The 25,057-nt window shown below is 41.3% G+C and overlaps 1 protein-coding gene across 1 annotated transcript; it reads right to left on the bottom strand.

Moving 5' to 3' along the window:
• Nucleotides 1-8,329: 8,329 nt before the first annotated feature.
• On the bottom strand, nt 8,330-19,101 carry LOC310648470 (B-cell antigen receptor complex-associated protein beta chain-like; the record flags this gene model as incomplete). Its single annotated transcript, XM_083376319.1, has 6 exons — nt 8,330-9,955; nt 10,831-10,872; nt 12,021-12,139; nt 12,556-12,840; nt 13,736-13,786; nt 19,032-19,101. The coding sequence occupies 6 exons, from the start codon at nt 19,099-19,101 to the stop codon at nt 9,857-9,859; spliced, it is 666 nt and encodes a 221-aa protein (XP_083232445.1). The 3' UTR covers nt 8,330-9,856.
• Nucleotides 19,102-25,057: the final 5,956 nt, after the last annotated feature.

The raw sequence follows: 25,057 nt of genomic DNA, 5'->3' as shown, positions 1-25,057 counted from the left end.
TCACTACAGGTGCTGAACAGACTGATCATGATTCCAGCTACAATAAGATTGGCATTGCTACACTGCCATGTAACTGATTGACTTTGTCCTAGGACTGATTTTATATTATCTTACTGGAACAGTGGGATGGTAGACATTTGGGTAGATTTCTGTGTATGTAGCTACAGGTAGTCCTTGAAATACGAGTGTATTGGAGCCTGCACGTTCCACTCGTAACTTGAAAACTCGGAGTGAATCTCGTACCTCAAAACGAGATCACTCCCTTGCTCATTAAGACACACGCAGCTCGTTAAGTGTACATGAGGTATCTCAGGATGGGGAAGGCCATGGGGGGCCTAGCGGTGAAACAGGCCCCCAAGGATTCCCCAACCCACTAAGATATCTCATGCTTCCCCCTCCCTTTCTGCTGCGCTGGGCTCACTTACCTTGCAAAATCTGTCTGCTCTCTGCTGTGGTTTCTTTCCCTTTGAGGGAGAGGAGAGTTGGCTTGGAAATGCTTTTTGTGCTGACAATGGAAGCTCCTGGGTGCCGTAATATCGTGCGTATTTTCTGCAAAAAGAAAAACCCTATTTTTTTCTCAAACCCCTTCCTGGAGAAAACAAGCCTCTGGAGAGAGCGTGCCTCATTCTTTGGCTTGTTTTTGCTGGAAAAAGCCTTTTCTCAAGCCCCTTCCTGGCAGAAACAAGCTTCTGAAGTGAGCGTGCTTCACTCTTTGGCTCTGTTTTGGCCAGGAAGGGGTTTGAGAAAAGGCCTGCCAGTGGGGTGCTTCAGAAACGGAAAGGACTGTCATATGGAGCTTCAAATCGCAGCAAATTCCTGCGTTTTGAATAGCCTCATAGGCACTCAAACGCTTTTTATCTAAATGGAGACCTCAGTCATATGGAGCGTTCCTTTTCATTTCTGAAGCACCCCACTGGCATGCACATGGACCTTTCAATCTCTCTCAGGTCTGCATTTCGATAAAAAGTGTTTGTGCGGCAGCGGCTTTAGTTTCTCCACTCTGTCTGAGTGGAAAGAAGTCAAAGCACAGAGTGGGATTGTTCTCAATAAGGCTGGCACATGCGAGCAAGCAGTGCACCTGTGTCTTCTTGAGAGCAGTCCTGCTTTGCACCTCCGCTTTCTTCCTTTTGGACAGAGCAGAAAAACTGAAGCTGGCACTGCTGCTTTAGTGGGGAGGAGGACAAGGAGAAGAGTAGTCAGGATTTGTGCCACCGACCAGTCAAGCAAGGAGTAGGTCAGGCAGGCGGCTGGTTGGCTGGTTGGGTAAGGGAGATCGTAGCTGCTCAGGTGGCTGTTGCTGCCGCCATCAGCATCTTGGACGCAGGTGCAAGGGGATTCACCTTGCAATGCCTCCCCACTCAGTTGAATGATTTGTTCCTGCCCTCAGATCAAGGCTGGCGTCGACGAGTGAGCAGCGCACCCAGGCCACAGGTGGCATGGCTTCCTGCACCTGGCCGATTCCAATTCCACACTTTGCCTCATAGGCATGCAAACAAAGCAAATACTCCCCGCACTCAGAATGGAAGTTTCCAGGGGCCATGATCTCTTTTGGAGAGAATTTGTCTTTGAACTTGCGCAATATTACGGCACCCAGGAGCTTCCACTGTCGGTGTGAAAAGCATTTCCAAGCCGATTCTCCTCTCCCTCAAAGAGAAAGAAACTGCGGCACAGAGGAGACAAATTTTGCAAGGTAAGTGAGTCCAGTACAGCAGGAAGGGAGGGGGAAGCAGTTGTGGGGAGTGGAAGGGAATAGGGTGAATATTGCAGAGCCTCTGCAGTAACTCGTAAGGGCAAAAGACTGCTGTGGTGCTGTAATATTCATAATTTTGGGATTTGCTCGTAAACACTAGGGGGTACTGGTCACATAACTTCAAATGAATGTTAAGTGAATGCTCATAACTTGGGGATTACCTATAATAATATGATTTCATTGATTATGTTTATTGTTGATGTTCCATGTGTTTAAAATATATTTATAGGCAAACTACATCTTAAAGAAAAACCCCATTAAGTGAACCTCCAGGGAATAATCTCTGAAGATTGCGCATAGCAGACTATGAGGGTAGTAACTTGTGGGGACAATTGCCCTTGCATTTACATTTTCTTTCTACAAAAGGATTTCTTGCTCCGTAGAATAGAGGAACTGCATAGCATGGAACATGCTAAACAAGATGGCTAATATTATACCAAGATCACCTATTGACTTTGAAGGTTATTTTTCTTAATTAATATGTCCTCAACTTTGTTGTAAGATGGCAGATTTCTGAGTGTGTACACTGTTAGGCATATGGTGTTAGCCTACAATGTTGGGTTGAAAATATATTAACCATAATGCTATGTCTTTAAGAAGTTAATTGGCCAATGGGTGTGTAAGTGTTCTCATGGCCATAAGAGGAAGCTAGTAACGTAGCTTCTCTCTCTCTCTGAATTCACTGATCTCTACTATTACTGTTTTTGCTCTGCTGTTGGTTTACTACTGTTGTAAACCTGAACTGTGTATTGACCTCTGGACTGGTAAGAAGACTTTGTAGTTTGGATTACTCCTTGGACTGTTGCTATTGTATATGACTTGGACTGTTTATTTTTGACTGTGCATGTTTGTTTTTACACCACCTCAAAAGTAAAATACTTTTTGCTTTTACAACTCAGTGTACTCCTGTGTGTGTCTGTTACTGCTCTCAGTACCCTTCCTTGTCTGTGCAACTCTTTGGTAGCACAAGGAGACCTCTGCACAACAAATTCCTTAACATACACCATTTACGGAGGGTATTGTGGAACCATGAATTAGAGATGCATTATAATTCTGTCCAGATAGCATAAGCTCTGCAGAACAGTTTTAAACAAATATTTATTGATCAGGAATCCTAGGCAGACTTACGTTTGCTGCTAGGTTCATCTGTTCGTGAGCATATCTGTCCATTCTAGCAGTGCAAAAAAATAAAGGTAGATTCACCCCATGTTCGTACAGAGTGAAGAAGCCTCGTGCCTTGGATTTATGCAGAGAGATAATACAAAGGCACGTAGCCAGGATATTCTGCAATAAACTTTGAAACTCCTCCCACTGTTCTAGATAAGCTATAAGATTTACTAACAACTAGACTACATTTCCCAGAAGCCATCTCTTAAGGAAATAGCATTTAACCCTGTAAATGCTACGTGTTCTTACATACAATTCTGCTAAGGATACAACATTAACCCTGTAAATGCTAAATACTCTAACACAGTTCTTAAGTATATGCTCTGGCCAGATGGTTACATACTGTTCCATCACAGAGGGCATCACTTTTTGTTGGGAGTTCCTTATCTCTACATGGCACCATTTTTTCTTGATGCATCTTATTTCTCAGTCACTAGGATGACTCATGAAGATCTATACTTCTTGTGTAGATCACATGTCTACCCACATAATAGTCATTTTTGTCGGGAATATGAAATACTGAAATTGGACTTTTAACATCTCTGCTGCATTGAAAAAATAGAAAAACTCCAAAGAATAGAGAATTTTGGATGTGTAGACCTGCTGCTTATACAATGTGACCTTATAAATGGTTTGGGGTTATTCAGTTGGCATTGCCCTTCTCCTTATTTCTGCATTGCTTGTTATCTATGCCCATATTACAGTCAATGCCTTTAGGATAATACCAACATCTGTATCTCTTAATTGCTATTTGGAACTACATGGCTCTTGATTTTTTATGGGTAAACATAGGAGATGTTTGTGCAGTAAATACCGTATATACTTGAGTATAAGCCGACTCGAGTATAAGCCGAGACCCCCAATTTCACCCCCAAAAACTGGGAAAAGTTGTTGACTCGAGTATAAGCCGATCTGCCGTTCTGCATGCCTCGGAGGCTGGATCCGCGCTCTGCAAGCCTCTGCCGCCAGGCAGGTCTCCGTTTTGTTCTGGGACTAGTTCCCTAGCCTTTTGGAGCTTTTGGTGTTCGCCCATCAGCTGTCTACGGGGAGGCAACAAAGCTGCCTCTCTAGGCTTTGAGAAAAGGCCCCTTGCACAAAAGGCAGCTTCAGGACGAGCTTCCAAAAACCCTTTCCTTCCTTAACGCCCTCCCCACCTTCCCCCAGAAAGCCATATTTCTTTTTTTTTTATTGAAAATTTTTATTGAAGTTACAATATTATCCCCTCCCCAACCCACCCCAGAACCCCTCCCCCTCCCCCATATTTCTTCAATAACAAAAACATAAAAAGCTGGTTGGGATGTACTCGCTGATTTCCCCCCCCCCTTTTTTTAGATGCTAAAACTAAACTCTCCCTCTGCCTTCCAACCAATATCCCTTTTTAAAATCTTACCTTGGCTCCAGATGGAAGAGTAGAGGAACTAAGCTAGTAAGGAGAGAATTTTTTCTGCAACTTTTTACTCCTGAAGTAGTAGTAGTAGTAATAGTAGTAGTAGGAATATCCCTAAAAGTTGTGCCAGAAAATGGAGGACGCTGGGTCTTTGCAAGTTTTAGCTGTCTGTCAGACTGCCTGAAAAGGGCGGCCTTCAGGCAGCCAGGCGGACAGCTAAAGCTTGCAAAGACCTAAAAGTTGTGCCAGAAAATGGAGGACGCTGGGTCTTTGCAAGTTTTAGCTGTCTGTCAGACTGCCTGAAAAGGGCGGCCTTCAGGCAGCCAGGCGGACAGCTAAAGCTTGCAAAGACCCAGCGTCCTCCATTTTCTGGCATAACCTTCGGAGATTACTTTAAAAAAAAAAAACTTCAGAGGAAAAACAGCTGCAGAAACATTTTGTCTCCTTGCTGGCTTGGTTCATCTACTCTTCAGCCAGGAGGGAGTCCAAGGCCTAGAGAAGGAGAGCTTTGCAGCATCCCTATGGACAGCTGATGGGCAGACAGCTGATTAGCGGAGAAGGCTCTGAAAGTAGCACCAAAGCCTCGGCCGCGCACAAGTCCTCGGTAAGTTTTTTTGTTGACTGGAGTATAAGCCGAAGTGGAATTTTTCAGCCCAAAAAGTGGGCTGAAAAATTCGGCTTATACTCAAGTATATACGGTACTTCTAATTGTTATGCCTATTACCAGAGTCAGATTTTTTGTTTTTGTTTTTTTATTTTTTTAAATAGATTTTAGCTTCGGCTATCTTTTATACAGTAGTATGTGTTGCTGCCTCTTCTTCCTTCATTTTTTTAGACAAAATTTACTCCTTCCTGGTTTTCTTGAGATGCAGTCATTTGTAAATAGAGAGAAAAACAATGGAGAGAGCAGACAGTCCTGAAGGCCCCTGTGCTAATTCTCAGGTACTAGAAGTTATTTTTTCTAGCTTCACCTGTTGCTTCCTCCCTGAAACAAAAGTTTAAGAAACACTGAACTAGAGTGAGCTTTGCCACTTAGTTCCATGCCTGAGCCTGAAACCAAATAGGAAAGAATATATTTAATCCATTATAGTTATCAAACACAGCCAGATTCTGAGAATGCCTCTTAAGGAGAGGTGCGTTGCAGCCTTCTTCAAGACTGTTTGCATAACCTCTCCTGAAGTCAAGCAGTAACAACTTCATAGATCTAGTTCATCATGCCCTTACATGCCCCCTTGCAGGAACCAAAAGGGTCATAGGTTGAACCCACAAGTGAAAGGTTCATGTTAGAAAGCACCTTTTGTACAGGTCAAAAGGAATCCCAGTCAATATGGCAAGATGCTGCTCCAATCGCCATCATGGACTCCATCGATCAGGAATCTGAGCAAGTTTATTGTAGAATCTAGCAAATTGACCAGTTCAATTAATCAGACAGAATCATAATTACTATTTTAAATCTCACTGATTTTATAAGTCTGCTTTAGGTATGATTAAGCCAATGTCTTACTCATTTTTTGTATTTAATCCTTAAACAATTTATTATTCCTACTCCAAAATATTAGGTAATAATGAAGAATGGAACACAATTGTTTTAAATAACTAAATTAAAGATCAGGTTAAGAAGGATGCAGTCATATCCCTTATTTCAGAGGCTAGATCGAGCCTCATCATGTGGGACATAACACAAGTCTACCTCTGAATGAATCCAGTATGTGTCTCCTTCAGACTGGTGGCTGCATTCTGGACCTTTGGCTATGGCCGCTTGCTTAAAACTCAGAAGGGATTTTCTGGACAAAGCTGCCAGAGGAAGGAGACACAATGTATACTTACGGTTAAAAAAAATGGCCCATCTTCTCATACTCATAATGAGCCATGAGCTTAAAGGTTTGGAGAGCAGAACATCTTGTGGCAGTCAGAGCCAACCTTGGTATAAAAGCCTGGAGTGGGGGGTGCGGGAACAGCCATGCAAGGGTCTTATCCTGAGTAGTAACCAAAGGACAGTGCTGAACATTTAAGGGCTCCTTTCAGCTGGAACTTCTAAAAATGTAGCTTCAGAAAGTGCTGTTGTGGTAAAGCCTGAGAAATAATTTTTGTGAATTTAATGCAGAATTGATTTGGGAGGCCGGTGTATGGTGTAGTTGGTTCACATGGTGTAGTAAGATGGAGGGTTTGTTGTCACTGTGTGTTGGGGAGTGGGAGCACAGAGGGAGGCTCAGCTAATCTCAATGTACACATAGTTGTACTTTGACAATAAAGGTTCATTCATTCATTCACCTGATTGAATGAAATCATTGTACAACCTTTTGTTATCCATGGATCAACCACATTTTTGGGGTGGGGGACGCTTGAAGATTGCAGTGAGGATGATTTGGAGGGTCTTCCTTCCATCCATATCTTTTTCCTATTTGTTGTTGCAGAATTCAGTTTCCATATGTTTTTAAAAGCAATGGTCTGAAAAAGCTCCAGGGCCACAAAATAGTTGCTGAGGAACTACTGCTTGTTGCTTACCTGGGTCATAGTGGAAGAGATGACTTTGACTCTTCCTATTGCTCCATAGAGCTATGGCAATTGGCCAGTCTCTTGTCCCTTCTGTAGTTAACTGAGGATTGCAGGGGATTGTAAAAATGAAGTGGGGAAATAGCATTTTCCTATCTGAGATCCCCAGGATACTGCCTCTGCAGTGACTGTTGTAACTGATGGTCATAGGTAGCTCTGGGTCTACCTGGCTCAGGTCAACTTAAGTTCTTATAGATATTGGGACATTGACATTGACTTTTAAATGCAGCTGAATTTGAACCCCAGCTTTGAGATTCATTATAAATTGAAAGATACACCAACAACTTTATTGATTAGCCCTTGCGCCATATCAAAGTACAAAGTTCCAGCAACAAACAGTCACCACAACTAGATAAAAGCAATCCGAAATGGAATTTGATAAAATACAATTTAAAATGGAATTAAAATACAATTTAAGTTAAAATAGTAATAAAATACAAATTTAAGATATAGATAAAATATGGTAACGTTATATTCCGGAGTCGCCCTTACAATCTACCCCAATCAGTCCCACATATGCAGATCTTAACTGGATCATTTTGTTCAAATACTGTGCTACGTTGAATGTTATTTTCAAGTTCTGGCCGGACATAAGGTAAGTTATTTCGATATGGGGATTCCAATGGGTCATTCGTTTGGTATATAGACCAAGATACCTGTCTCTCACCCTCTTATACAGACAACAGTCAAATAGGATGTGAGCCAGGTCCTCTACCTCTGCCGCTCCGCAAATGCAGAGACGCTCATTGTACGGTATAGCATGAAATCTCCCATATCTGACCATTAGAAAGATACACAGAGGTAGAAGCAGAGTAGAAAAGGCAAAACTGTAACTGAATTGTGAAAATTTAACGTTTTTACTCTCTGGTTTTGTCTGTGCATGAGGCTGCTTACCCCAGTCCCCCACTTCCCACATCCATTTTCCTTTTCTGAGAAGAGAAGGTATTTAGCTATGCTTTGTGAAAAAACAGGAAGCAAACGGTTCCAGTCAGTAATTTGCAGAAAAACATGTCCCAAAGAGTATGAAATTGAGCATCCCTGTAACAGTTAAAAGGACATTTGGGGCAGTGTCTCGATAACAACCGTATACGTGTTTTATACGTGGAATGTGGCTTTGAATTGCCACTTTCTTGATGTGAAGAGTGTTTAGTGGCAGGGTAACCTTAACAAGTATGAAAGGATAATACAGGCTCAGTTATAGTTTTCTTTTGGACTTTTTCTGGTCAAGCAATGGGAAAATGGCTTGCAGTATTTTCTGCCTCAAGCGTTCACTGGAAACAAGAGACACGTAGGTGTTAAATTTGCAAACCATCGCAACGCAAGCTCTGACACTTAGATATTCATCTGTTCAACGTTAGTACAAAAGGTGGAGCTTGTGTTGTTACATCATAACAAGCCTTTCACTATTTTTATACTGGAAATAGGTATATATAATTCTGCATTGTGGGCTGTTCCCTGACACCACTGGATGACATCGCCAGGGCTCGTTGCCTTGGAAGAGTGAGGAAGATTCTCAGGGATGACTCACACCCTGGACGGTATCTCTTTACTCTCCTACCATCCGGTAGGAGATATAGGAATATAGCCAGCCGTACCAACAGGCTGAAAAATAGCTTTTATCCGTGGACTGTTAGGCTTTTAAATGGGACATAATCTTATGCAGAATTGACTTGGGAGGCCGGTGTGTGGTGTAGTTGGTTCACATAGTGTGGTGGGATGGAGGGTTTGTTGTCACTGTGTGTTGGGGGGAGAGAGCACGGGGGGAGGCTCAGCTAATCTCAATGTACACATGTTGTACTTTGACAATAAAGGTTTATTATTATTATTATACGCAAACAGACCAGATTGATTTTTAGCAAAGCATCTATACTTGCCAAAAGTGACTAGGTCTCTACTTCAAAAAGTGTTTTTTAAAAATATTTTTGTTTTCAAAATGCAACCTTCCCATTGATAGATGTGTTCACCCAAAAATAAAAACCTCTGCAGCCCTTACTATACATCGTTCTTCCAACCTGGTGCCTTCCAGGTGTGTTTGAAATAAACTCTTGTGATCTTCACCCAGCTTTGGCAATTGGCCATGCTGATTGTTTAAAATCAGCCCAGCTGGAGGGCACCTGGAGCTGTTATAGACCAAAGACACAATTATTTACAAGTAGTTCTGTTGTTCAGATGGAAAAGTTTATTCCTAAGAAGTTGGTTATGCATATTAAGCTAAAAATATTACATTTTCAGATTTCTGTAATGTAGAAATTAGAAAACACACAATGTTTGCATACATTGTTTTCATGCTCCTGAAACAAAGAAATAATATGCTGTCAAAATGTTAAAAAATAGTATTAAACTTTTTATTATTTTGAAAGGTTCAGCAAATATATTTGAAATTCTTTTATAAGGATGCTAGAAACATTTTTTTAATATGAGCCTAAGGAAGAAAAATCCTAACTAAAAAACTATAAATCTCAGTAGGAAACATGGTGTCCTATAGCTAATATATTCCAGATACTTTCACCATAGCCATCGTGGTAAGGAATTCTGGGAACAGTAATCCCACTCCCAGACAATCTGGAGTTAAAGAAATTGAAGTAATGTGATGTTAGATATTAGTTTATCAGATTCAATCCTTTGCTGCCTAGCCAGTTATGAGCGAGAGCGGGAAACCAATTAAGAAGGTGCCATTTGGGGAAGGGAATATAGAGCAAACTCAAGCCAGAAAGCCCATCTACTTACACATTCATTTCTCTTCTCAGCTCTTTCTGCTTTATTTTTATTGAGTCTGCCTGTCTTCTCCCCATTTGTATGTCCTTGACTCAGCTGTCCCAGGGAATCTGGAGATTGTGAATACTGCTTTTTAGTAGTTTCTAGCAGATCGGCTGCAAGCAAGAGATAAGCACATTTTTAAAGCTGCTCTGGAGTGGAATTTTTATAGTGGAACCTGGTTGCCCCAGGAATTGGTGCCCCTTTGGTTAAGTCAGCTGTGGTTGACCAAGCTGCTAGCCTTTTCATTCTTCACATGGATGCTCCCCCAAATCCCACTTCTCTGGTCTGTCTTGGTAAGCACCAATGTCTTCATACGTATCAGCTAGTTCAACTGTCAGCCCCTGTTGAAGAACAAAAATGGAATCAGCCTATGAACTGAAAGTATCAGCAGTACTTTGTTGTGGGGGTGGTGGTGGTAGAAATATGCTGTCCAACTCAATTTTGTTCTTTCTGCATGCCAGTAAAAGAGCTGCTTAAAAATGTCCTAAAGGTAAAGGTAAAGGTTCCCCGGCACATGCGTGCTAGTCGTTTCCGACTCTAGGGGCCGGTGCTCATCTCCGTTTCAAAGCCGAAGAGCCAGCACTTGTCCGAGGACGTCTCTGTGGTCATGTGGCCGGCATGACTAGCACGGAATGCTGTTACCTTCCCACCGTAGTGGTCCCTATTTTTCTACTTGCATTTTTACGTGCTTTCGAACTGCTAGGTGGGCAGAAGCTGGGACGAGTAACAGGCGCTCACTCTGCTACGCGGCACTCGGGATTTGATCCACCAAACTGCTGACCTTCTGATCGACAACCTCAGTGTCCTAACCCACTGAGCCACCGCGTCCCTTAAAAATGTCCTATGGGGACATAAAAGGAATTCTCTTCAGTGAAATAAAAAGTTCATCTAGTCTAGTTCTTGACTGGTGGGCTGTTCAACCAGAAGTCAAAAATGAAAGAAGCTGACTTGTACAGTATTGAGTTAGATCCATAATCTATCCAAGACAAAATTATTTATTTTAACTGGCAATGGCTCCCCAGAGTTCCAAATAGATTTTTTCCCAAGCCCCACATGGAGAAGAGGGGAATTGAACATTTCTGCATATAAATTAGAGACTTCTTCATGGCTGGCTACAATCCTCTGGCCCAAAGACAATAGGACAGTATGGAATATGAAGAAAAATGCATACATTTTTATGTGGTTAAGACCAAGAATCTCTCACTCTGAAGCTTACCTCGTAAGTATGTTCGTCCCCAGAGGCATCTTTTCTGTCACCCTAAAATGACATAGAGATATATAATCAAACTTCAATTAGCTTGATATGTTTTTCTGATAATCACTTGAGACTCATTCGTCTCAAGTCCTTTTTTATTTCTTGCTGAGCTTATTTATTTAGTAATGTTTTATTAAAAATACCAAATTTCTTTATTGAGGGACTATAGAAAAGAAAAATTAATTGGAGAAGATCTTTTTAGATGAAATGTGATGGAACCAGATCTGATTTTTCTTCCCAAAAGGGGCAAAACCAAGAATGCACTCTGTTTGCCATCTTTGTAAGGTCCTCTTACTCTATCTTCCTGCTTGGGCCTTATGTTCATATTTTTCAAAAGAATATACTCTTCATCCTTGACCTTATCTCAGCCCGTCACTTAAGCTTCTATTTTGAGGATTTGTTTCAGTGTCTGTTCATGATGGGAACTGTAGTCCAATAAATCTGGAGAATGGCAGGGATCAGGCTATGTCATCCATAGCCAGGGGTGAGGTGGGAGGAACCCATGGCTCAGAAACAAGCTTGGAAGCATGAGTTTTCTCAGCCTTCATTGATTTAAGCATATTTGAGTTTGCTCAATTTGTTGCTTCTGGAGGCAATAATCTTCAAATAATCATTTGCCAATTTGCATGTTACTGAAGTATTTCAAGTGTTTTATCATTTATTTGTCCATATTTTACATTTGTTCATTTTCACATATAGAAGAACATGAAACAAGAAACAAAATCATGCCAGACATATTACAATGCTGGCACAATGCATCAGTGAAATATCAGCTTTCCCCCCAAATTTCCTCCAGAAGAGCCAGATCTCAATAGCTTTCCAGAATAAAAATAAGAAAGATCTCACCCTTGTATCTGGAGTCCACTGTTCCAGAGGAGAGGGTCTGAGAATAAGAAAGTGCACCCTCAGATGCTTACTAGTGGCATTTCCTTGGGGTTGAGTCTGCAGGAAAGCTCTCCCCAGATTCCACTTTGAGAAAGCAGTCCCACTGTCTTGAAGTATATTCCTGCAGTGCTTCAATATGCCCCGAAGCCCTTCCCTTATTCAGGGAGAAGTCAATGACATGCACTCATATCAAAGATCATGGTTACAGTCTAGTGGTCAGTCAAGGCCCCAACTGAACTGCTATTATGAAAGTCCCACTCACTCACCTTCCTTTGGGTTAAGAAGACCGGTATGCTTATAAAAAGGACAAGAAGAATTGTCTGGATTAAGATGATAGCATCTTTCACCTTGTGCCGACTCTGCACTTGCTCATAGGTGCTGATACCTTTAAAACAATAAGAGGAGCCCTCCTGACGTCTCAGTTTTGCTTGTCATAAAGTGATTGCGTACCCCACTGCCCTAGGATTACATTGACAGAAATTTCCAGTTTTGATCACTGTTTTCATTTCCATCTTTCAAATGAAAATAGTCTTGTACTACATGCAGGGCAGAATCCACATCCTGTAATGTGGTTTAGGTACCGCATGTGTGTATACAAGCTAAATATCCTTAGCTTGTATAGCATTTCATCCAGCTAAGACAGGCTGCCAGTTTGAACTGACAGAGTCCCAGATATTAGCTGGTATATTTTTCTCTGCGAATAAAATGTATGGACTTTTGTCCAAGAAGTATTGTCCATAGATAGCAATACCCAAGCATATAGCATCAGAGAGGGCAATATTTAGAAGATTAAAGATTTACCCATGACTTTGAGTTCAGTACCACAGAAGGGCTTCAATGAGTCCTTGATCATACAGTGGTAGATACCACTGTCGGCGTGCTGGAGTTTGTCGATCTGTATCATTACCGTTGAATTATTTCTGGTCACATGGACTCTGGAACTGTTCATAATCTCCTGGTATTTGTCCTGCTCAGTCTCTCTATGCCAACTTGCCACAGAGCCGAAAGAACAGCTAAGGGAAATTCGAGCCCCGCCTCTTGCAGCAATGAAACGTGTATTTAACACATTCATGAAAGTGGTTGTATCTGTGTAAAAGAAGAAAAACCCACAGTAAAGAGAGAAAGATAGAGCACAGGATGGAAAAGAAGGGTAAATATCTTTACTGGACCTTCTACCAATCTTCCCCAGATAGGTTCCCTCTAGAAATGCTGCATTAACGGGCTAATCACACACAGCCATTATCTGGACCATGCTAGACTAGGAAGATAGATTGCTCTAGATAAGCTATTAAAGCATGTATCAAGTTCCAACTAATTCCTGACTAGAGGAATGAGTTTGTCAATTCTTCGCTGGAGGTGTGGAGTTGTTCCTTTTCTAAGAAGGTCTTGGGCGAAGACTTCCCAACACCCTTGGAGAGTTCCAGAGTGGGGAGACCTAGTTTTGATTGGGAGACATATTTGCTTTGTGTCTTCATTCATTTACAGAGCACAATAGATTAGGACTCCTAACCTAGTTTGCTTTGTCTTCACCATTGGGGTGAGATTGACATATGGAGCAGGGAACTGGATAGGGTCAGGCGCTGGTTGGTCCTTTCTCAGTTCAGGCTGGCTTTTTGGGATTTGAAAGGCTCATCCTCTTACAGAGTTCAAGTCTCTTTGGATGAAAAGGTAGCCAGATGTGGGAGAGAAGGTACTGACAATCAAACACAATCCAAGTAAAAACACAATCCTTGGATTGGTCCATGGATAAACAGCCAAAGGTCTATAAGGCACCCAGTGACATGATATAAATGTGAACATTGAATTGTTTTGCAGAAGCTAAATTGTTCCAAAAATAGCAGCCATACAACTCTTGTTGTGATCAAAACCTGGCAATTATTTTACAAGTGACAAGTAACACAACCTTGGAAAAAAGATTATTGCAAGGGAATTTCAGAAATAGGAAGTGAAAGACAATATTATCTTGAAAGTACACATATACCTTGTTTTTGAGAAATGTTTCTTTCACTAGAAGCTTTGGTGATTGTCATACCTGGGGAAAGAGAAAAAAATGGTTTGAAAAAGAACCAGTTTACCTCTTCAACTAAAATTGGAATGGGGGCTGTTTGATTTTCTTTCTGTCTTCTGTGCCTTCAAGCAGAATGACCTAAACAAATGGAGAGAAAAAATCAAGCAACATTTCTGCAATGTCGCGTGGTCGCACAGAGAGACGGACACTTGAGCTGGGTATTACTTCTTTATTTGGATCGTGAATGAAGCTGGAGCAAAGGGGTTTACCTGGCATCTCTTATACCTGCCCAGGTGAATGGTGACCAATAGATTTGAACCTGGGCTTCCCGCCAGTGCAGGTGGCCAATGGATTTAAACCCTGGCTTCCCGCCAGAGCTGACCATGCCCTGGGGCTGCCAACGACTTGCTCTATTCAGGCTTTCCCGCCAAAGAGGTTATAGCCTGGAGCTGTCCAGCCCCCTGCTGTGCTGGCATTTCCGTGTGTGCTTAACAGCATACACTACAATTTCCCTCTCCCAAATTCACTTCTATAAATTTTGATGCTGGATATGCTTTCAATAGTCTTTGGATGTGTAAATGATTGGCGAAGCAGGATGTTTTGAATGTTACATCCAAAGATTGAGCAGTTCCAACCAGGGTTCGCTGCAGTCTGACAAAGGCTGCTAGAGTGGATAGAAATTGGTGTTTGGCAGGATATAACAAGAAGACTCAGTGCGTCCCCCAAGACAGATAAATAGGCAGCCATGTCAACATGCTTCCCTCCAGCCCTTGAGCTGCAAAGAAAAGTCCACTGGCATCAATTGCCCGGCCACAACAGACAAGCCTTATTCTGACTCAGAACCCAGGGTGGCAAACGTTCTCTTTAGAGTTTCAATGTGGAGCAAGATAAAGAAGTTGATGCATGGATTCTCTCAGTTTCATTTGTATCACCATCACCAAGCATGATTATTGTTCCAAAAAAATCTCCAACCACACGTTGCTGTCCTTAATATCACCTGAGGGAGGGACTTTACCCTCTTCTTAAGTTTTCCAAGTCACGCATGAAGCCTATGTCCAAAATAGCCAATCAGGTAGGCCATAGAGGAGATGTGCAGGGTGAAGAAGAAAGCACAACTGATAATGATCAAATTCCATCTTCATATAGACTGCAAGGGAATGGCCATGCCTGTGATAGGCAGGGTAAAGATGCTGCCTGTGGAGAAGATGAAAAGTTGTTTCCCCAAGTAGTAAAAACAACAGAAAGAGCAACATCAGTAAGGAGGCAAGAGTTGGGGGGGCAGAATGGTGAAAGCAGAATTACGTGGAAAGCCCAACTTTTTTTGCACGTGCACTGTGATTTGTATGCATGTGCAAAAGGGCCAGAGGTATGGGGCAAAACCAAGCCACAGGTGCCTGAGCAACTACTTGAAATTGCTTGTCAGCAAAACAACGGAAAACCTGTAATGCACTCACTGGCGGCAGAATCAGCAGACAAAGCTGAGAGAGCCTTTCTTGATTTGAATTCAACTTCTCTGGAGCACGGGGTTGAAATACATTGAGGTTTAACACTATTTTACCGAGGGCCATCTTGTATAAATGAGGAGCCTGTGTAAAGCCTGACAACAAGTGATCATTTTGGAAAGTTGTGGCCAGGCCTTATGTATGCAGATGTCTTTGTGGAAGCCAGGGGTCTGGCATCTTCTGCCACCCAAACCAAAATGGTCCTGGATGTCCTGGAAGTGACCAGCAATCTGTAGTAGTCTAATGGGGTCAAGAAACTAGGTAGGCCACCACCCCTGACCATAGCATCTGCTGCATCTAAGATGAGATCCATGGGAAATATTGTGCTGGGAGAAGCCCTACTTTAAAACTAGAACTGCTGAAAACACCATACGTTGCTTCCTCTGTGAGTGGAGAATGATAGGAAGGCAAACCTCATGAAGGCACTCATATTAAAGCTCTCATCAGGGCATGATGAGGAGATGTGAGGATGAATCTTCAACTAAATAATTTTTTTATTTAGTTGTGTAAGCCAGTCCCTCTAATGGGCAAGCCTTAATTTATGACTTAGTGTACTATGTAGACCAAGATCAAGGCTTTTTAATAAAAACCACAGGGCCTGCTCAACATCTACCTACATTCTGCTGGAGGGTAGCTGGCTGGTTATTCAGGACTTCTCTACTCGTCATTATTGTTGTTGTTAGTTGCGAAGTCGTGTCCGACCCATCGCGACCCTATGGACAATGTTCCTCCAGGCTTTCCTGTCCTCTACCATCTTCTGGAGTCCATTTAAGCTCACGCCTACTGCTTCAGTAACTCCATCCAGGCACCTCATTCTCTGTCGTCCGCTTCTTCTATTGCCCTCAATCTTTCGTCATGGACTTTCTCTAATCCCAGTTCATAGTCAAGGCTAGGTGATCTCAGGTTTTTCTGAACCATCAAAGCTAAAGTGGTATTTTCCATGTTCTCTGAAATGAGCGTTGCTATTAACATGTTTCATATGTACCTTGGGGACAACTGAATTGATGATACAAAAAGGAGCTGAAGGTTTGGTGTCTATCTGGGCACATTCTCTGAAGTGGCTAATGGGGCCGTCACATGGTGGGGAGAGTACTTGAAATCATAGTTCCTCTTCCATCCCAGGTTCTCTACATGGTGTGTTGGCAGCCCAGTTAACAGATCACACACATGGTGGCTGCTAAAACAGGAGATCAACTATCAGCCGGTCAAATACATTAGCGGGCTGGTTGACTTTCCTCCAATTTTCCCACTTCAGTCTTTGCTACTTCAACCTTCATTGTCATGAACAGGGGAACTGGGTCAGCAAATCTGCAGGGGTGGCAGCAGGTTTTTCAGAGATGTCCTCCCTATAACTCAGATACTGCAGGCAACCCAGGAAATTGGCAGGTGCTGAGGAGGGGGAGGGCTCAGTAGAAGTTCCAGGGCTTTTTTTCTCATAGAACGCTCAGAACGGAGTTCCGGCACCTTTTGTGGATGGAACCTTGTAGGGTAGGCAAGGTGCGTTGTATGACATGTGTGAGTTCCGGCACCTTTTTCTTTTACAAAAAAAGCACTGAGTAGAACTGAATAGTACTTCCTCCGAAGCTTGGCCACCCATACAGGTTTCAGCAGCAGAAGCGCAATACTGAATGTCCTGCCTCTCAGTCCCCACTGATAGGCAGTGCACAAGAGTAAAAGCACCCAACAGGGCATTTTTATTGTTGACAACTCAACCCCCAGCCATTCTATGAACACTTGCATCATGTAATACCTGGGATCAGGTGGCTATCTGAGTTATATTTAGAGGATTTAAGGAAAGCTGGGGAGGACAGTCTCTCCTACTCAACTGAATAACACCCAATCAGCTTCTGACAGTCAGCTAAGTCCTCCACTTCTATCCATTTGTCAGAACTTGCCTCTTCTCTTAGCCCCAAAAGGGCAATTGGATGTTTTTCTCATGGATAAGAAAACCCACCAGTCTCTGCCTCTTAACTTGCCTTGCCTTGCACATTCTCCCCTCTTGCTCCTGAAGTTGATTGCATCCTACTGACATAGCTGTGTCATCTCATGGACTGAGGACAGCATGTTAAACTGGCTGATTGGATGTGCTGCCCTGAGAAAAGCAAGTGGAAGAGATTAAGTGAGATCTGAATCCAAAACTGAGGACCTTAGTCTGCAAGGAAGTTTTGCAGACTAGAGTATTCATACCTTTAAAGATAAGAGAGCCTTCGCACTCCTGACTTTCTGTGTTTTCAAGACTCACGGCCTATTGCCCACTATGGTACATTTGCAAATTGTACTTTCTTAACCATGATTTACTGATAAACTACAATTGACTGGATTCATTGCATATGTTAAGTCAAAATCCAACTAGCTATATTATGGCTTAATATGCCCTGCAAACCTAACCATTGGATGGGTTCATGCTTCATGCTAAGCCATAATATTATTTGATTTTGCTTTAGTGTCCTGGATGAACCCAACAATTGTGGTTTGTTCAACAATTCATGATAAAGTACAACATGAGTTAGTGTAATGTGTGAATCTATTTCATAACAATCTTTCTAAAACAGTGTATTCTTTCCACAGGATAACTATTTTAAAAAATATTACAGGAAATAATATAATAAAGTTTACCTTTTTACTTCTTGTTATTTGATCATGCTTTAGGCATGCGTTTTCAGTTCAGGTTGGAGGGGGTTAAAGATTGCATCCTTTTTATAATTAATTTCTGCCCAGGAAAATGAAATCTGGTCAATCCTATTTGTGCATTTACTAAAAGGTAACATGTGAAATGCCAGGTAGCTTGAGTCCAATATTATTAGGCCGGAAAGAAACTCCTTTGCACTTAAAAAAACTTACTTCTGAGAAGTCATAGCTAGGATTGCATTGTGGAGTTCCTGTGCGCACCGTGATAGAAAAGATGATAGAAAAGAAAGTTTCCCATTTTAGAAAGCAAACACCAACGTGTCAGCTTCTCTCCACATTCAAAGCAGCTGGACAGGAAGCGTAGCAGTTCTTGTAACACAGCTCAATGAACACAATTTTATTTCCTGTTTCTGTAAAATTTCCCCTGAACAATTCTGGGGTAGGGGGTAGGAGGAGGATGAAGAAGCTCCTGGGCTCCATCTTAGATATTTCCATCTCCCACCAAAATCCCCACTCTCTCTACTATTGGGAAAAGACCATCCTTTTTTTTGTAGAATGTGGTTACAGGTGTTTGGTTGCAGTTTTGTAAAACTTCATTTCTAAAATAAAGCATGCTCAGTAACAGAGGATGCCATTACCTCTTATTTGCTACTGTATTGCTTTTATTGAATTCGCAGCAGAATTTTCTGCTGATCCCTCTGTTAATCTAGTTTTATTTCTAGCCCTCCCATTCCCTCTCTTGTACCTTTTTCCTCCAATCTTGCAGAATAACTGGAAAACCACCCTCTGCCTCTTCCAGCTGAGTTTCAGGTTGTGCACCTTGTTTATTTATAAACCAAATCTTTACCTGGGATCCAATTCTCAGCCTACTATGAATTCAGATCAGCCTTCTCAACATGGTATCCTCTTCATGCCTCAACTATACCAATCTTAGTCAACTTGGCAGTATGGAAATTCTAGCGCTAGCATCTGAATGGCATCAATTTAGAAAACCCAGTAAACATAGTTTTTATTTATTAGGCTCATGAGAGAGGGAGGAAAACACTTTTTTAAAAAGGCAACAATCACCATTAAACCGCCTAGGACTTTAAACCATCTTAATCAATGGATTTAGCCGAAGGAGATGGAAGAAGCCATACCTGTGACTACAAGCAAGAGCCCCAGGGCAGCCCCAAAGTCCCTGAAAATCCAGAAGGAAGAAGCTGCCATAGTTGAGCAAAAGCCGAGATGGAAAGAATGTGTCTTGGATTGGAGCCTTGAGAAAAACACCTTCAGCCCTCAGTTTTTTTTTTCTTTTGACAAAGGCTGAGGCTCCTGGGCTGAGCTCTTGTTTCCTGCCCATGCAGATTCAGCGGGCAAGAGGCAGTCCCTCGGGTGACTTGTGGGCAAGGGAGAGCTTTGAACAGGGTGCAGCTGGTCAGGTGACAGGGGCGCTGAGCAGTTTGATTGGCAAGAGCTGCACTTAGTGTCTGAGTCTCACGTGGAAAGTGGAGGAGGTTATTTTGGTTTGCCCTCATTGCTGATGCATCACTGCTCCTTGGTGGAGCAGTGGGCTAATGCCTCCTTAAATAACACCAGCTGCCTGCAATTAGTGCAGGTTCGCATCCCACCAGGCTCAAGGTTGACTCAGCCTTCCATCCTTCCGAGGTAGGGAAAATGAGGACCCAGATTGTTGGGGGCAATTAAGCTGACTTTGTAATAATGCCGCTTGGGGTGTGTGTGAAAGCCCTAATAAGCAGGCATATACATAGAATGAAGGCTACTGCTAAGCTTGTAAGCCGCCCTGAGTCTTCGGAGAAGGGCGGGATATAAATGGAATTAAAATAAAATAAATAAATAAAATTTCTCTTGTTGGGGATATTGTGCTTTGAATTATTTTATTTTTATTTATACCATGCTGTTCCTTTCCAAAGACTTCAGAACAGTACCCAGAAGAAAATCACAACTAAGAACAATAACCAACAGTAAAAATGAGAACAGTAATTGAGTACAATAGTTGAAAATGATTTATTATGGCTAGCGCATAGCGACCCTTTCAATCATTTAAAGGCTTCTCCCTCCAGGAGCAAATCTACAGTTGCTGAACTGAACTCATGCTGACCACTGAACGTAGTAATCAGTGCATTCAGCCAGCTGGACAGGTCCTGGCAACCGTCCACTGGATGGACTCATGAACATAAAAACAAACAGAGAGTGGGTGCTGCCTAATTCATTCTCTAGGTGCCAGAAGGAGCCAGAAATATTTCTGAAAACTGAAATAGAGAGGAGGGCAAAATGTGCATCTAATAGGATGCTCCAGTTCAAGGTTTGGCTATTCTTTGTGAATGCAGCTAGCATTTATGAAGTTGTTTCAGTAAAAGAGAGTTGTCATGGATGTTGTGGCAGATGGATTGAAAAGATTCCATTTTTTTTTTCTTTCTGTAAGCTTCAGATTTGTGGCTTCTTCCTGCATAAAATTCACAGAGTGGGAATTTCCCTCTCTTCTGGCTGTTCGTATAGCCATCCCATAGTAGTAGCTCTGCCTCTACATTTTACTAGGGAGAAGTAATCTTGTCCCTGTAAGACAACTCTTACCCATGATGCCAGGGCTAGCCCCTCCCCTGAAAAAATGGCACCCTGTTGCTCCTTACAATCTTATCAGTTCTTAAGATACTTTAAATGTTACAATATTGCATGCATGTAAAGAAAATATTCCAAGAGCAGTTGTGTAAAGCAAAGCAAAATTGAAATAAGATCATAAGCTCAGTCATGGTTTCATTTAGCGACAGCTTTGCTTAAGGATCAAGTTGTCAATCCCAACTGTGGTCATTAAACAACTCCCTGTACATGGCACAAAACAGTTTTTAAAAAGGTTAAACTCTTTTCTGGTGGCTGCCTGGATTGTACAGACAGCTATGGCAATGTAGTAAGAATGCACCCCTCCAATCCTTTTTACTATATGCCCCCAATCACAAGAATAAAACTCAGGAAAAGAAATACAGAAACTTTCATGAAACCCCTAGATATTGCGAAAAGTGGAAACATTGAACCAGGCCTATTGATTCACAAAGAGAGCTCAATGGAGGTAATAGACTAAAGATAAGGGGTAAAATTAATTACATTTGTGTGACAGGATTAAAAGCTAAGGAAGTCAGTATCTTAGACCCATTGCTAGCCTTTGCAAAGCAAGCTAAACAAATTAATAACAAAAGCCCACAAAGCAAGCCGCCAAATTACAAATTTATTTATTTATTTATTTATTTATTTATTTATTTATTTATTTATTTATTTAGATTTATATACCACCCTTTTCCCGAGGAACTCAGGGCGGTTTACAGGGCAGATTAAAACAATACAATATATACAAGTTAAAATAAAAATTAAATTAGATAGCCCCCAAAAATTGAAAATTAAAACCTTAAAAACCCTCAGTCCAGGCCGGCAAGCTCGAATAGCCAAGTTTTTAGGTCCCGGCGAAACGAGCAAAGGTCAGGGGCCATCTGGAGTTCCACCGGCAGCTGATTCCAGAGGGCAGGCGTGCCCACTGAGAATGCTCTCCTCCTGGGGGCCGCCAGCTGGCACTACCTGACTGGCAAAAATTGTGCAAAAATTAAACAAAACAACAGATTTAAGAGCTGTTATCATTAGTTATCCTTAGATAAAAAATAATTCCATCATCCAAACTTTGTTATACTGTATTTAATGAACAGATGCTTTGGGATTAAAAAAAAAGACTGACTACATTTGATTGTGTATCACCATGGCATTAAAACAAAATTTGAACAATGTATGAAAAATAAAGGTTCCCTAAATGTCTGCAGGCTATATCTATATATTTTCCTTGATAGCACTCTATTGCCTTCTTTTTATCCTTTTTTTCAACTTCCCAGTCTAAAAAAGGCAAGGCACCAGGAACTGAAAGAAACAGAGACTGTTTAAGCAGGTTGCTAAGCAACCTGTTCACACTCGGCCCTTCTTACCTTCCCACTTTTAAATTAGCCTGTACGGATTGCATTTCCTTCGATTTGAGCCATCTGAAGGCCCGTCGCTGTGATGCATTCTGCTACTCTGCAACCTGGCTGCCTGAGGAGAATTTGGCTCTCTGGAACAGTTTCCTTCAGCTTTTTTTTGTGTGTGTGTGCAGAAAAAGCTGCCGGAACGCCATTCTGAGCATTCTATGGGGAAAAAAAGCCCTAGATATATCACATATAATTGAAGATTGTAATTAGTTGTGTGTGCACGTTCTTTTGCTAGGATACATGACCATTGCTTGTCCAGAATGTGAAAAGTGAAAGATTGTGACTAAACAAAATTTTAATGTACAGATAATACCACCAGAAATTATTTTAGCCTTTTTAATAAATGTTGTTATTGATGTTAAGCTCACCATGGAAAACATCATATATTGTTACATATATACTAGGTTAATTATTTAAAGACTGAAGTGCAACATAACTTGATTCTAAATAATCAATTTTTCAAAACACACAACAATCCAAACAGTAAAAGTAAAGTCCAAATTAAGAATATTTCATTCTTAAGAATTGTTTAATTTAAAGTGGTTTAGTTGTAATAGATTCAAAATAGTTTTCAAGAGTATGTACAAAAGATACTATTTTTTCTAGCATCAACTAAATTAGACATATTACATTGAGAAAATTTTTTCTCATTTCTTTCCTGTTACCTTATTAATTTCATTGCAGAGATGTTAACATAGGAAATAGATTATTTTGTTATCTAATTTTACCTTCCAAAAGACAGAAGCAGATGAAAAATGTGAGGTTCTTTCCTGTTGGCTTTTTTGAATTAGCTGTTTTAGATTCTAAAAGTTTAGTTCCTAGGGTAAGCAACCTTGGCTCTTTTATGACTCAAGGACTTCAACTCCCAGAATTCCTGAGCCAGCATGGCTCAGCTTGGAAACCTCTCCCTTTCCCCTCAGCATGGCTGGCTCAGGATTTCTGGGAGTTGAAGTCCACGAGTCTTAAAAAAGGCCCAAGATTGCCTAGCCCTGCAATAGGCTCCCTCTCAGAGGGAGTTTTTTGTGTGTGTGTGCAAAAAAGGTGCTGGAATGCCATTCTGAGCATTCTATGAGAAGAAAAGCCCTGGGTGTAACTTTTTTCTGAGACTGGATCTTGGGCCTGCCATCATCAACGGAGTACATTTAGAGTAAAAGCCCATTTGAATTTACTGCTCAAACTAAAGAACCATAGTTACTCAGGGTCCCTAGCCCCATTAAACAAGGTTTATAAGGCTAAGGTTGCCACAATGCTCTTGTATGAAACAGAAATTTGGGGTCTTTACTCAACCACAGTCCTAGAACAAACACAGTCCCAGCATTTGAGATGTACAGTATTTTGGGTGTAGATCCAAGAACATCTGCTGCAGCAGTTAGAGCTGATTTGGGAATTCATACAATTCATGGCCCCATTTATGACATTGGCTGATCTCCATCTATATCCCCTGACAATTCTTATATACAAAAACCTTTCTTTCAGAGAAACAAACACCAGCACAGAGACCCTCACACACCCCACATTTATTTCTCAGTCCTGACAAGAAAAAGAGGACAATAAGGGTGGGATGGGGAGCTGCACCGGAGAGAAAGGTGAGAGAAAAACGAGAGAGAAAAGGAAAAAGTAACCAGAAGGGGAGAAAAGATGTCCTAAAAGAGGGAATTTCAGCCCAAAGGACTTTAACAAGCCTAATCTCAAGGGCAGAAATAGTTTTCAACAGCAGTATTTGCCAGCCTTTGCATCTCTTGCTTCTTCAATTCTTTTCAACAGTTTCTTCTGTTCTTAGCAGCCCCCTCCCTCAATTCACAAACAATCTGGTGGGATGGTGATAGAAATAATCACCCTCTTGGATATTTATGGTAGAAAGCTGGTATCCATTTTGTTGAAAATATTTGCTACTTATGAAAAAAAACCATATTCATGTAGCCAAGTGGTCCTTTTTCATTTGGAATTCATTTAATAGAAAAATAACATTGTCTTTTCAATCATCATTAATTATAAATAGGCAAATAGTTTTTTCTTGGAAGAGTGCTATCTTCTGACTGTTAGCTTTCATTTGCTCTAACAACAAGGAGGACCAATTTCCAGGCTGGACAATGTGCTTAGAAAAGAACAGGATATCTTTCTAGATCAGCAAGAAGGAAACAGAATTTTGTCAATAACCTACTATTCTCCATCAATCTTTGCTGGTATGGCAAATTTTTAGCTTTTCTGGAACTGTTGGTAAGAACATTAAAAGTTGTTTGTGCTGTTCAAATTGTTCTGGTGTACATTCAAAGTGACAATAAAGTTGTTGTTGTGATTATTATTATTAATCATCGCACAGTCAGCCAGATGTTCAGACTGGATTTGGCATGTTTGTCTACCTATCGAGTCTTTACCAAGGACCTGGGATAGATGTGGATAGATATCGTCGCAGGATGGAAGCAGTTCCTAATAAGGCCGCCTTTGCAATTGACTAATGGCGAATTTGTCAATGCCAATGGTGTTCAAGTGGTGCTCCCAAGGCACCTATTACTATTGGTACTAACCTTGCTTGCCTTTGCCACAATCTTTCTATTTCTATTTGTAGATCTTTGTATTTTGTTATCTTCTCCAGTTTTTTTCTCATCTATTCTATTATTATTATTATTATTATTATTATTATTATTATTATTATTATTATAAAAATTTTATTCATAAAACATGAAACTCAGTCAACTGAACACTCAAATTGACTGGCACTAATGGTTGACACAGGTTGCTGCCAGCATCCTAGGTATCAACCAGGTACCTCCTTAAAATGTAAGATGTTCCAAGTAGCGCAGTTTTTGTAGCATTGCTGGAGTTATTGCAGGAAGCTGCAATTTCTTGATGTGTTTTGCAAAGATTTTGGACATAGTTCCCAGTGCCCTGATGACAGTGGGTATCACTGTTACACGTTTCATCCATAATTGTGCAGTTTCAATGGCCAGGTCTCAGTATTTTGTAATTTTTTCCAGATCTTTTTCTTTGACTCTGGTATTTCTTGGTACAGCGATATCAATCAACTGTACGCTTCAATTCTCTATGACTGTGTTATCTGGCATGTTGTATTCCAAATGGTGATCTGTATGTATTCGGAAGTCCCACAAGATCTTCACCCTCTCATTCTCGACAACTTTTTCCATCCTATGTTCCCACGACTTTTGGAC

This window comes from Vipera ursinii (assembly GCF_947247035.1).
Source record: "Vipera ursinii genome assembly, chromosome: Z".
NCBI lineage: Eukaryota > Metazoa > Chordata > Lepidosauria > Squamata > Viperidae > Vipera > Vipera ursinii.
This window is presented reverse-complemented; position numbering and strand designations above follow the sequence as displayed.